This window comes from Quercus suber, unplaced genomic scaffold (assembly GCF_002906115.3).
Source record: "Quercus suber isolate HL8 unplaced genomic scaffold, Cork oak 2.0 scaffold_307, whole genome shotgun sequence".
Classification (NCBI taxonomy): domain Eukaryota; kingdom Viridiplantae; phylum Streptophyta; class Magnoliopsida; order Fagales; family Fagaceae; genus Quercus; species Quercus suber.
The window spans coordinates 740,522-755,145 of NW_027069763.1; the positions used below are offsets into that span (position 1 = coordinate 740,522).

Here is a 14,624-nt window from a genome sequence, read left to right on the forward strand (position 1 = left end):
GATAGATATGTGTCTAATTGTGAGCTATACTATTTCATCTCAAAACTAATTAATGATAAGGAAGACACACACAAGTAATACACACACAAGTAATTTATGACATTAGATATCGTGCCCCACGAGCTTGTTTGTTGAATTGTGGTCTCCCACCACCTTCACAATGATGCTCCTGCATTTCAAACCCATGTCTTTGACTCTAATACCACTTGTTGGACTATGAGTTATGTCACTCAAACTCAAAACTAATTGGTAATAAGAAAGACATATTAAAGTATCTTATGGGATTCGACATCACACCCCCTAGACCTGTTTTCAAAGCGGTCATAGGGAGCTGAATTGTAGTTCCCAACAATGTGATATATGATTTAAATTTATGGCTTCCGTTTTTTGATAAGCTTTCTTAATCATCAAGTTATGAAATCAATTGGTTTTTTATATAGTTAGGATTTTTGAACCCTAATAATTTATTCTACAACAATTTTCTTTACTTGATGAACTTAACTGCAAGCCATTGTCCATTTAACTGTTTTTACTTGTGGATGCTTGTGAAAGGAGATTACAATTACAACAAAAAAGCAAGCTGGTTCCCCTCGCTCCAGCTTCTTGTACGTTGTTTGATGAATGATGACCACAATTGCACGTAGCATATCTCATGTTCATTTTTCAAGACCACTCAAATTGACATATACATCTTTTCCAAGTTTGACAATTCCTATAGTCTTATCCATAAGATTAGTCGCCGGCAAGTACACATTTCGTACTAGATATCTTACAGTTATATTATATCATTGACTTTGTTCTCAAGTTATTACGTATGAACTAAAGATATCTTTAGTTTTCGTCTTTATTAGGGTTTTTGGAATGTTAATGAATAATAATGAAGCATAGCCACCTTAGCTATACGATTTTCTATTGTATTTTATAAACAAGCTGAGATTGATTTGGTCAAAGAAAAATCCTTCAGCGGCCGGCAGGTAAACAAAGATAAACTTATGAATGTTCTGCCAGAAATCGATGTTGTTGGGTTGAAATATCGCTTATCTTTTGTAATCTCTCATGTGAATTCACTCGAATGTCAAAGCTTATGACCTTATATATATATGAACGGAGTACGGTCAGTGATCACATTTTTCTTCTTTCATTTTAATTTTTAATCTTTGAACGACAATGTTATTTTCTTGAATTTTCCTTGAGCAAACTCTTCTGATCAGTGACGTCTAAGGGCAGCTTAATTTTCTTTGAAACCATATCCAAAAAGGATAAACAAATAATAATAATAAAACCCAATGCATGAAATTGAGAAAGTAAAAAATGATCAACCACAAGCTATCGTATTCAGCGCGCGCGCGCGCGCGCACAAAAAAAAAAAAAAAACACCCACAAGCTATCATAATGATACTCTATAAATAATTCATCTATTCGCCATAGCAATACATCACAAATTGGAACACTGACACCATAAGAGAGTAAAGGAAAACGAAAACAATGGCATCAGAGTGTGAAGGTAAAGAACATGAACATTTTTTTCTGAAGTTGTAAATATGTGCCAGTTACATATTATATTGTCTATTTGTCTTTGATCTAATATAATTTGTTTTTTATTTTATTGTTGGCCGACTACTATGAGTAGGTAAAAATTCATGGCCGGAGCTTGTGGGAGTGCAAGGGACGGTGGCTGAGGCAACGATTGAACGAGAGAATCCTTCTGTTGATGCTATAATCGTTGAAGAAGGATCGGTTGTCCCACTGGACTTCCGCTGTGACAGGGTTTGGGTTTGGGTTGATAAAAATGGCATTGTTACTAGGGTCCCCGTTATTGGTTAGGACTCAAAGAGCTTGCACACAAGGGCTACAGCCTACTATTATTCTCCAAGAAATGTTATTATTAAACTATGAATTCCTACTAAAATGAAATAAAAAGTTCCCATTCCGCATGCATTATATATATATATATATATATGAAACCAAATATATAGGAGTTCATAGTCTTTACACATTTGTATTGTTTATGAAGCTAATTAATAAGACTCGCTCTATAAAGTTGATGATAATTTTCATGTTTCTGGACTTTGCTCGAATCTCCTATATGCCCTTTACTCTCTTTTCTTTTTTGGGATGACAAAAAGGCCGGAAAAGGTGAATATGGACGAATAAAACGAAGTTAAGACGTCACAATTTTGAGCGAAAACATGTAACCTTTATCATTGACATAAAAAAATTATCCATTAATTAGCTTGCAATTCATCCTGTAATATGCTACTCATTTTAGAAAAATGCTGGCCTCTATACTGATTGTGTTGGCCTTTGCCATTTGGTCGTAATCGCCTATTGTACAACATATTATATTATAACAATGAAAAATGTCCCTTTGAGTTTGAAAATTAATATAATGATTTTAAATTCAATAAAGACTTGGTGTAATACCTCTTTTTTATACCTTCCAATGCCAAAGTGCCATGTCAGCTTTTAACAAATTAATAAATATGATTTACCACACATAATTATTTCTCTTAATACCCAATTTTAGAAACGTTTGGAACTTGAAAGTTGAAACCCAATCCTCCTTTCTACCACCACTAAATCTCCAACCCAACAGAATTTTCACCAGAGTTGTCACTGGAATCTAGAAAATAATCGGACTCTCTCTCTCTCTCTCTCTCTCTCTCTCTCTCTCTCTCTCTCTCTCTCTCTCTCTCTCTCTCTCTCTCTCTCTCTCTCTGGTTGTCTATTCGAACTTGGAAATCAAAAGAGGATGGTGGTTTAAATCATCCATGGTGGACGATTAGGTCTGTTTTGGGGTTGTTGACTTGTTGTGGTCCTAGGTTGAGTAAGGAAGAGGGAGAGTAGCAAAGAGAGAAAGAGAGTGACTTTGATTTATTTTCCAAATTCTGGCAATAGCTCCGGCAATGTCTATGGTGGGTTGGAGGCAGTGGTACTTAGCATGTGTTTTAATTTTATCGGAGTTGATTTTCTAAAATAGGAAATTATTGAGGAAGAATTTTGTGAGATAGACTTTAATCATTACTTTGTGAAACTTTGTAAAAATATGACGTGGTATGTTGGTATTGAAGGGGGGTATAATATAACCATAAAGACCCTCATTTTATGATTCTAAAAAAAAAACATCCTTATCAAATTTGGACTCTAATATGAAAATTTTCATTATTAACTTTTTGTTATAATTATTTCATTACGTGTTATAACTCTTTTTAATGAATTTCTTGCTTATTTATGAGTTTTTCGCTTAAATTTTCTGTTACATTTTTTTTATTTATATAATACTATTTAGGGTTGTCCAGCAGTTCACTGACTCGCCCAAACCGACTGGGTCCAACCGACCTAAAGCCCAGTGGGTGGACCCGAAACCCATGGTCGGTCGGATTCAGGTCTGCCTTTTACAAAAACCGATGATTCAAGTTGAGTAGCGGGTTAAGGAATTAAGAACCCATATTACCCGACCCAACCAATGGTTTCAAATTAAATTAAAATAAAATAAAATAATTGGTAATTTCAAGGAGAACATGTGAAGAGAGAAGACTAATTGGACTTAAAGCATTGAGTTGTTTAGTGTTACACGCAAAGTTTCAAATCAAAAGCACTGAGTTGCTAAGAGTGATTGGACTAAAGCACTAAACCTACATAGTTACACGCAAAAGAAAATCAAAGAAAATCAACCAAATCTCTCATTTGAAGATTTAGAACAACTAACCTTCAAATCAAAATCAGAGATTCAGATTTCCACTACTCCCAAGCCATGGCCATGATGAGTCCTTACTCCTTACTCCACTTAGCCATTTACCCTCCTTCAGCCTCAAGGCCTCAACCCTCATCTCTCTCTCTTATAAATCAATCTTCTGATTCTTCTCTCCATTCTCTCTGCTCTTTAGTCTCTCTAGTCTCAAGGGCTGATTTCAACATCTTTCTTTTTTATTTTGAAACACTTCACTCCAAGTCTCTGCCTCACACCTCAAGGGCTGATTTCAAAAACTTCACACCACACCTGACACTGTCATTGCCTCACACCACTGCTAACACCGCCGCGCCTCACACCACACTTGACACCGTTGCCGCCTCACACTACACTTGATTCTGCCGCTTCACTTTCTTTCCACCATGGGTCTTCTCAGCCTCTCAGTCTCGGCTTCCTAGTCTCAGATCAGGTAAATTTTCTTACTTTTTCATCCTTCGTTTTTTGTAATTTGTGATATGGGTTTATCATCTTGTTCAAATCATTTAAAACTTAAAGATTAGGGACCAAAATTGACCAAGAGATTGGATTCAAAGATGAAACCCTAATTTTTTTTTTATTTGATTTGTTGGGTCAAAGACTTGATTTATCACTTTTCAAAGATGAACCCCTAATTTGTGTATGCTCGTTTGTGTTATCATTTTTCAAAGACTTAAGTTATCACTTTTCTAAGTGTGCTTTGTGTTTATTTTTGTGTTTACTCTTTACAGACATACATTATAGTTAGTTTGATTCATTATTTTAGTGTGCTTTGAGTGTGATTTGTATCTGCCCTGTTTTATTCCTTGTTTTGGTTTTTTCCTATGATCAATATACTTGTATCTTCATTTTTTTTTAAAAGATGAAACCCTGATTTAATAAGATAAAATCCAAACACATTTTTATTTTGCTTATCAGATTGTATTTTATTGCTCATTTGTTTGATTCATTTTGCTTTCCTAACTTAAAAAATTGAAATCCTAATTTTAAACAGTAGTTGAAAGTTGTTCAAGTAGCTACTCTTTTTGCTTCCTTTTCAAGATTGAATCCCTAACAGCTAAGAGTTCTCTGAGGTATCATTTCTCTTCTGTTGTTTCTCTTTTAACTTCTTGTTATTGTTTGTTTGTTACTTTTGTTGTTGTTTTTGTTGTCACTTTGACCTGTTGTTGTTGTTGTTGTGTCACTTGTGTGTTCTTGTTATTGGGTTAGTAGTATCATTGTTATGATAGCTTGCTAATGCTTAAATTTGATGTCTTTAGGTTATGGAACCTTCTAGTGATGCACTCCCTGCCTAAACAACACTCGTTGCCCAAGCTGAACCTCTTGCCACTCCAACTAATGCTAAGGCACTTCCACCTAAACCTAATGGCAAAGCCAAGGTGAGTGAGATAGCTATTGATTGTGGTAATAATAGGAAAAAGTCTACTGCTAGGGATCATTTTGAAAAAATAAAGAATAGTGAGGGTCAATTTAAGGCTGTTTTTGTCATAATTGCCAAAAACTTATTATGCTAATAGTAAAGGGCATGGTACTAATAATTTATTGAATCATGTGCCAAACTGTGTTAAGAACCTTAATAGAGATGCACTTAAAGGGCAACAAACCTTAGCATTTGAACCCAAAATGAATGGGGAGGAAGGGTTTCATCTTGTACCAACAGCCTTTACTGTTGAGGCTTAGGAATGCACTCGCTGAAATGATTATAATAGATGAGTTGCCTTTTAGGTTTGTTGAAGGGTATGGGTTTCAAAGATATTCAACAACCTTACAACCTAAGTTGCGAATTAGGGGTATCCCATCTTGTCAAACTGTGGCTAGAGATATGATTGGCATTTATAGTGTTGAGAGAGTGAAACTAAGGGAAGCCTTGAAAGGTCATAGGGTGTGTCTTACTAAGAACCATGGACTAGTATTCAAAATCTGAATTATATATCCCTCACATGTCATTTTATTGATGATAATTGGAACTTGCATAAAAGAATTCTGAATTTTTGTCAAGTTGAAGACCATAAGGGGGAGACTATATGTACAAAGATTGAGATGTGTTTGCATGAGTGGGTTGTTGATGGCATATTCACCTTGACAGTGGATAATGCTTCCTATAAGGGTGCTACTATTAAATTTTTACAAATAGTAACTAAAGATTGGAAATGGACTGTTTTAGAACATGAGTTCTTACACATGAGGTGTTGTGCACATATCCTAAATCTGATTGTGGGAGATGGTTTGAAAGAAATTGATGTGTCCATTGCTAAGGTGCGTGAAGCGGTGAGGTATGTGAAGTCCTCACCAAATAGAAATCAAATTTTTAGGAGTTTTGTGGAGAGATTAGGTATTGAATCCAAGTGTTTACTAAGTCTAGATGTACGTACTAGGTGGAACTCTACCTATCTCATTTTCGATACTGTTGAAAAATTTGAGAAAGTGTTCCTAAGAATGGACTTTGAGGATGATAACTATTCTTCATACTTTTTGAACAAGGAAAATAGTGGTGGTTTGGGATCTCGTTGTGGGGTTGATTTTCAAAATTGTAGGACATTTGTGGGTTTCTTGAAACTTTTTTACAATGCAACAAAAAAGTTCTCTAATTCTTTATATGTTACTTCAAATACCTTCTTTGATGAGATGTTTGTAATTCAAGAGAATATTGCTCATTTAATTAAATCTCAAAATCATCTCTTGAAAAACATGGCAACTAAAATGGAAGCTAAATTTGAAAAGTGCTAGGGGAAAGGGGATAAAATTAATCACATTTTGTATGTGGCTGTGATTCCTGATCCAAGAAAGAAAATGAGGTTTTTGAAGTTTTCTTTTTCTGAAATTTATGGGGATGAAATGGCTAATGAGATGGTTGATTTGGTGAGGAAGACCATGGATAGGTTGTATGTGTAAGATTGAATTTAATCAACCATTTTGTTGGTTGTAGTCCATGCCAAATTTGCTTGTAATTCAGCATATAGAAACCCTGTATTTATGTGGGAATCATGTAAGGGTAGTGTGTGAGAGAGTGTGAAAAAAATGCTCAAGAACTATGCAGTGAAGCAGGGACTCATGACTGGATCGTGCGGGTGGCTTGCAACTAGCAAGCTGCCAGAAGAAGCACACAAGTGAAGCATGCAGAAAAGCTGAACCGTCATGCCAGCTGTAGCACTACAGGAAAAAAAGTCCAGACTAGCCATTCAGTTAGCTCGCAGCTTGAACTCGTGACTTAGTCAAGTCGCAAGGCCAAGTCGCCAACCAGCTCTGTTTTGAAAAAACTGACTCTTCGCATTCCTTTCTCACCCTAGTATAAATACCCCTTATACCCACAAAATGTAGAGAGCTTCCAGAGAAAATTTTTAGAGAAAAACCCTAGAGAAAAACAAGATTGACTCATCCACAATCTTTACATAGAGACTTTTCAAATTCCTCTACTCTCACCCTCTCCATTGTTACATCCTTGAGAGGTTCTTGGCCAAATCATTTTCTCATCATACCCACATCTGTGAGAAGGCTTTTTGGTGCTTTGAGAAGCAGTTAGGAAGGGACCAATGGTTATTGGTTGATACTATGGGCTATAGTGGAATCCGGTAAGCTAGAAAAGACAAATGTTCGGTGTAACCTCATTGGAGCAAGAAGCTTGGAAGGTTTAGGTACACTGGGTAGATTAGGCTTGGAGGGTCTATTACTATTCATATATCCCAACTACATTTTTTAGTGGATTATTGACCGCTTCGAGGGCGGCGAAGAGGTTTTACGCCGGGGGCTTTGGTTTCCTCTTCGATAACACATCATTGTGTTGTCCTTGTGTTTGCATTTATCTTCCCTTAATTTTTGCCATTTAATTTCTGCTGTGGATGTGATTTTAATTGGTTTAGATTGTTTATCAATTCTGTCATTAGTTTATGTTCATTTTCCGCACATATATTGTTTGACATTAAGCTTGAATTGATAATTTTGTAATTGGGGTCTAAACGTTCATATTGTTTTATACGCTATTTGAACTTTCAGTATGATTATTACTCTAGGGTTGATTCACCAAATGTGGCAGTACCAAATGAGAATGAGAGGACACACATAGAAGGTGATACAATTGGTTGTAGTGATTCATATGCGATGGTTAATTCACGATATGAGCATTTCTTAGAGGCTGAGAAGTCTATAAGGTGTAACAATTCTACTAAGGGGCTTCAGCTTATGTCTTACGACAAACAATCCCTCTATTTTGGGTAGAAGTCAGTCTATCGCAGAGATACTACCTCTCTCTTTCACTAAAATGGTAAAGGCTCTTATTAATTTTCTTTGTCCTAATCCTCTAGCATGCATCAGATGACTCCCACCTGCCCTTTCCTTAATGCTTTCCCAACAAAACATATTTCCAAAAGTGGTCTCAACTGAATACCAGATCTAGGCTCTTTCCCTTCTCCACCAAACCATTCTCTTTGCGTCTCATCAACAGTGGGCCCTACCTCCATTGCATTGGCTGGGCTGTAGGATGGCTGAGGCCCCCAGCCTTGCTACGTTTGTCTCTTTTCTAATTTTGGCTTCTTTCTTTCTTATGCAATTCCTGCCGAAGCTATCCGTTGCTATCTTTTGTATCTTTTCATCGTTTTTCCCAAAAGGGATTTGGCTTCTCTTTCTTTTTATAAGGACACTTTGGTTTGCTGCCCTTCATAAGGTTTTGGGCCCATTGAATGTTATTTTCTTGTTTTCAAGCAATCCTAGAGAAGGTCATTTTCTAACTTTGCTCTTCTTTCTCAATCTTTGGGCCATTCTCAATCCATGTTTGCTCTTTTGAAGAGCCCACTTTATGGTGGCTACCTCCCTTGTTTTATTCCTCATTCAAAGGGTGGTGGGCCATCCTTGGGCCTTATCCTTTGTTCTTAAATTCTAACATACTCTGCTACAGACTATGTCTTATTAAGTTTTGCAAGGACCTATTCTTGTGCTTTACTCCTCTTTCATATTTGGGGCTTTGGGCTTTAAACCAACCTTAAAAAAGGGGTATCAACACACTTCAAAATGTGTCGACATATTGAAATCTTTGAGTAAGAGACATTCTTTTGACTCTGATGAAGAAAACTAATGCCTTGTTGGCCTAAAGCTTCATCTATACTTCAATGTAAATATGCAACTATTTTTTTTCCCCTTGAAGGAAAGAAGATAACATTTCTGTGTACTGTAGGTGTGTACGTCCTCTAAGAACTAATGTCATGGTTGTATTAGGATACAAGAGCAAATGCCTTTTCTCCTATTCGGTCAAAGTAATAATTTTTGTTTTAAAGAAACGTTCAAGCTTTCATGCCTTGTTTCCTTCTACGTCAAAGTCAATGAAATTCTGTTTTCCTAGTTATATAGGGCTTTTGCTTTGGTGTGAAAAGTTCCGGTTGGTAGAATGCATAAGCCAATCTACACCCTTTGGCTATTTGTTAAAGTAGGTGTGAAAGTTTTAACCAAAAAAAAAAAAAGTAGGTGTGAAAGTGTGTCAGTGGAATTATTCATTTAGCTGCAAACAACATGACCCACATTGCATCAATCAAAGAACCAAAGTGTAATAACCACACACGGACACAGACCCATACGTGCAATTCCCCGTTTTTCTACCGGTTCAATCAGTGGCGGATTAGATAAAGGTGACTCAAATTTCGCACGATGATTGATTTTGCAAGAGACATATCAAATCAGTTAGCTAATAATACCAATTATAATATAATTTTCTGTAAAAAAAAAAAGAAAAAAAAAAGAGATTTTTACCTTTTAAAGCTTACTGGCCCTTTAAAATTTATTATAAATGAATCAATAGCCTCGAAGGTCTGTGGTCTCCACCGCCTTCCAAAGTGATTTAAATGAAGCTAACAATTCAAACAGTTATAAAGTCTACTGTGTTATAACACTTATAAAATGAATAGTTATTCAATCATTCCACAACGACACCTAATGCTTATAATGAGATTTTGAGGCTTTAAAATAATATCAAGGGATTTATTTATTTGTATATATTTGATAGATTTAAATTTCTCCGCCAAAAAAAAAAATTAATAATAATAATAATAAAGGGATTTAAGAAACAATTGTTAGTATAATCATATGATATGAATTGCCGCATAATGTGCTTTGAACTTCAAGAAGTTTTCTACTTTTCTCAAACAATAATACTTGTGATATTATGTAATTTGAATAATGTCTTACATCTAAGTCCTAAGCATTTCAAATCCACACATCAATAAAGGTTATTACCAACAATACTAGTTACAAGCTTGTGCCATTTTAAGTAAAGAAGATATATATGAATTAACGGACAAAATTTAGCTATAAACTTGAGGTTATAGCCAGTCAAGTTAAACAGTCAAACATAATGCATGTTTACAAGGATCCTGTTTTTCTAATAGATAAATGACTAGATAACAAGAAATATGTACATTTTCGTTGAAAAATAAATGAAATTATATAAATTATTTTTAATTTCTTATAACTTTATTGTAAAATTAAATCAACAAATCAAATTTAAATAAGATGATAGGGACTATTAACATTTAGATTTGAAAAATTAACTAGAGTTTTGTCACTAAACTAACACTTTCTGACATTTTTTTTTTCTTAAGAGACACACAAGTCACAAGTTTCCAGTTAATGCCAGCATTATAGTATAGGCAAATGAGGCGGTCACCTAAGGCCTCCAAATAAATAAAAAATGCCCTCAAATTTAACCAATAGAGTTATTTCTTTATTGCAATAGTATTAATTAGGCATAAATGCATTTTTGATCCCTATATTTTGGAGTCATTTCTATTTTGATCACTACATTTTTATTTTACCGCTTTTAGTCCCTAAAATAAAAAATGTGTTCCATTTTAGTCCTTATCGCCACTCACTTAATAGAAATTGCTGATATGGCAAACAGAGTGCACTATTGACACATTAAACGCTGAAGTAACCATTAAAAAAAATTTAAAAAATTTTAATTGGCATTTAAGAAAATGCCATGTCAGCTACTAAATATAAAAAAGAATTACTAATCAATTTTAACAAAAGAAAAAAAGAAAAGATAGAGTTAAAAACAATAAAATATAGGAATTCAAATCTAATCCATTTTAAACAATAACATAATCGGAGATTGAAAGCTCTAGCAAATCACATCACTTGAAGCCCACGGTTTTGAACCTCCAACAATAGAAAGTGCTTTTTCTTCTTCTTTAGCTAGTGATCGGAGATTGAAAGCTCTAGCAAGATATGATCGGTGGGTGGGGTCAGATTTGGGTTTGTGTTTGGTTGCTTTGTTTGGATTTGAGTTTTCTGGGTTTGCTGAAAATGGATTGCTGGGTTTGTGTTTGTATTCTTGCTAATGTTTGGGTCTGTGTTTGTTGTTTTTGTGTTTGGTTGACAAGAAATGGTAAGAAAATGCTAGAAAATCTGGGCTCTGTTCACAACCACCAACAACCCACAATTAAACCGATCTCTAGCAAACCCAAAAGATCCAGAATACCCACAAGAAAAAAAAAACCAAAAAACTCATCAATCATCAAATCTTAAAGGCCAAAAATTCCAAAACAAAATCTGAAAATTCAACCTAGCAACAAACTGATTCTCTTAACTAGCAACAACCCAATTCACTTACCTCCAGATTGAAACGAAAAGTTGTGTGAGTGAAGGACTTGGAAAAGAGGAAATCAAAGAGGACTCGGCGTGGTCGACGTCATGAAGCCTCCTTGCTTCGTTGCGAAAACGCTGGCCACTACCACCACTATCTCTCTCTCTAATTTCTCAAATCAACATGAAGAGCCATGCGCATTTGTGGGTATGGGTTGACTTCATGCTGGGGAAGAAAATGAAGAACACATGTTCTAATCTTTGTGCTCTTCCCAAAAATAAAGAAAAAATAATAATTTAACTATTTTCTTTTCTTTTCTTTTCTTTTTAAAAAGAAGGTTAGAAGTTTTATTTTTTTTTTTTTTAATTTGATGTGGTTTTTATTTATTTTTTTAAAAAAATTAAAAAGCTGAAGTGGCATATTTTAAATGCCAATTAATATTTTTTAATATTTTTTTAAAGGCCATGTCAGCGTTTAATGTGTCAGTAGTGCACTCTGTTTGCCACATCAGCAATTTAAGTTAAGTGAGTGATGGTAAGGACTAAAATGGAACACATTTTTCATTTTAAGGACTAAAAGCAGTAAAATAGAAATATAGGGATCAAAATAGAAATGACCCGAAAATGTAGGGACCAAAAGTACATTTACGCCTATTAATTAAGCTCAAATATTAGCCAATAAATAAAATAATAATATTTTATCAAATGAAAAACAAGAAAAAAGAAGAGGAGAGAAATGTTATGTCCACAACATTTTTTCAACAAATTTTAAATGAAATATTGTTATTGGTTGAAAGCTCGAAAATGTGTTGAAAACACAAGAACTGTTTAGACCCCCAATAAAAAGATTACGGCTCGGTTGATTTTACTCCGACTTATGTAAGTGTGGAAACAAGAGTAAATGAAGCGCAAACAATCAATACTACTCTAATGCATAAATATGAACAACTAACAATAAAGGTAAAGCACAAGAGTAAGGGAAAAGAGAATGCAAATACAAGATAACACGCCAATGTGTTATTGAAGAGGAAATCGAAGAACTCAGCGAAAAACCTCTCCACCGCCCTCCAAGCACTAATCAATCCACTAGACAATCAGTTGGGATACATGAGTTAGCAAGAGACCCTCCAACCTTAATCTACCCAATGTACCTAAGCCCTCCAAGCTCCTACTCTAACAAAACTTCTCGGAACCGTATCTTGTTTAGCTTTCCGGATTCCACAATACACTTGATTGCATTCACCAAGCCTCATCGGCTTCTTTTGGCAAATTCTCAAAGCTTCCCTAGCTCCAAATCACTCTCTACACTCTGAATATGTGTGGGTTGTGTTTGTGTGCAAATCTCCTCTCAAGGTATGACAATGGGAGAAAGATGGAAAAGAGGCTACAATGATTTATCACTAAGGATAAGTTGCTCTCTCTCAAAAAGATGGGTGTGTGTGTTGTAAAAAACCTATCTAGGGTTTTTCTCTCTGAATGACCTCTTATACATTTGTGGGTAATGAGGGTATATATAGTATGAGTGAAGGGTAAGAAAGTCACTCTTTAAAAGCCTCCAGGAAGAATGTTTCGTGACTATCTCGTGGGAAGGCTTTACCCGTGAGACACTCGCGAAAATGACAGCCTGGCACGATTCTTCAGTTTCTAGTCATGTGCTCCTCACATGCCTTTTTCACGGGAACCCTTCTCGCGAGCTAGTCGCGAAATGCACTGATTTTTTAATAAAACTTGAGTCTTCACCAACTTAATACTAAACCTAATACAATAAAATCCCACAAATTACAAGGAACAAAATTAAAGCAAATACAACACTTTTTGTCATGGAATAAAGCCAACATAAAATATAATTGTAAATCACAACTTTACAGTTGTTATTGGTGGCAAAAAAATAATTTTACTGATGGGTTCAAATTAAAACCAGTAACAACTTAACTCCTAGAATTTGTTGTGAAAATGCTGTGGATATAGCATTTATTAACAAAAAAAAAAAAAAAAAAGCTACATACCCCCAAAAAATTCACAACAATTGAGATGACAAACTTATATTGGTTCTCATATAGGTCTATCATTAACATCATCTGAGTTTCTTGTGTCTTCCATAGCTTGAATCTTGACTAGTCATGTACTTTAACACGCCTTCAATTATAGACTAACTAGGATAATAAGTGTTACAAAATATCACAATTTTCTATTCTATTCCTACATACTTAACAGATTACATAATACCTATAAAGTTATAGGGAAAATTTTGTAAGACTATTATATGATTAGCTATACTCCTTGGTACTGAATGTTTGGCTATTAAGAAGTAACATATCCGTAAAATAAGTGTAGTTGAAATGAGAATGATAAGAGGCATATATGGAAATGCATAGAAAGATAGAATTCGAAATGAAGAAATTTGATTAAAGATTGGGGTAGCTCCTATTGATGAAAAGAAGAGAGAGAGTCACTTGAAATGGCTTGGTTATGTTCAAAGGAGAGTGGTTAACATACCAGTGGGAAAAAATGACTTGATCCAAGTTAATGAAACGACAAAGGTAGAGGGAGACAAAAATAATATTAGTAGAAGTAATAAAAAAAAAATGATGTCTTTGATGATTGAATAAGATATTTGAGGTTCAATATTCATCTATACACCAAAAAGCAGTTGGTGTCTTGGTCTAACAATAAATAGCACAGTCATCAGAAGTCAACACTATAGGTTGAAACTCTATATATATAAAAAGGACATGTCAATTAAGGAAGTAAAAGATAGTGTGATTTCAAATAAAATAGAATAGAGGAAAAAGATACATATGACCAACCTTTTTTTTATTTTATTTTTTTTAATTCGACATGTGACTAACCCTAACTAATCTGTTCATCGATAATCAATAATCAACCCCAAATTTTAATATTAAGACTTTTGTTATTAGTGATGGTTCATATTTGGTCATTTGTGATAGTAATTAGTTGAAAAAACACAATTAGAATCGGAAAGAAGTGCTAATAAAATGATTTAACTTGACACTTTCTTCCTTTTTTCCAAATTGAAAATAGTCCCCATCTTTTTAGGATTTTGTTAACAAATACTTTAAGGGTATTTATTAGTGAATCATATGTAAAAAGTTTTTATGGAAAAAGTTAAAAGAAAATTTTTATCTTTTGACAATTTTTTTTATTTTCTACAAAAGTGATGTCAATTAAAAAAAAAAAAAAAAAATGTTCTAGGGTTACTCCCTTATCAGACCCTTCTTACCCTTCTTTTTATAACCGACTTCTTCTTGTTATTGGTGTTTTTTACTTTATATTTTTTTGGGTAAATTCACTAACATAATTACACCACCAA

At 34.5% G+C, this 14,624-nt stretch overlaps 1 protein-coding gene across 1 annotated transcript; it reads left to right on the forward strand.

Moving 5' to 3' along the window:
* Nucleotides 1-1,404: 1,404 nt before the first annotated feature.
* On the forward strand, nt 1,405-1,938 carry LOC112033153 (glu S.griseus protease inhibitor-like). The gene is made up of 2 exons (XM_065782610.1): nt 1,405-1,504; nt 1,631-1,938. Exons 1-2 carry the CDS (start codon nt 1,486-1,488, stop codon nt 1,822-1,824), a joined length of 213 nt encoding a protein of 70 aa, XP_065638682.1. The 5' UTR covers nt 1,405-1,485; the 3' UTR covers nt 1,825-1,938.
* Nucleotides 1,939-14,624: the final 12,686 nt, after the last annotated feature.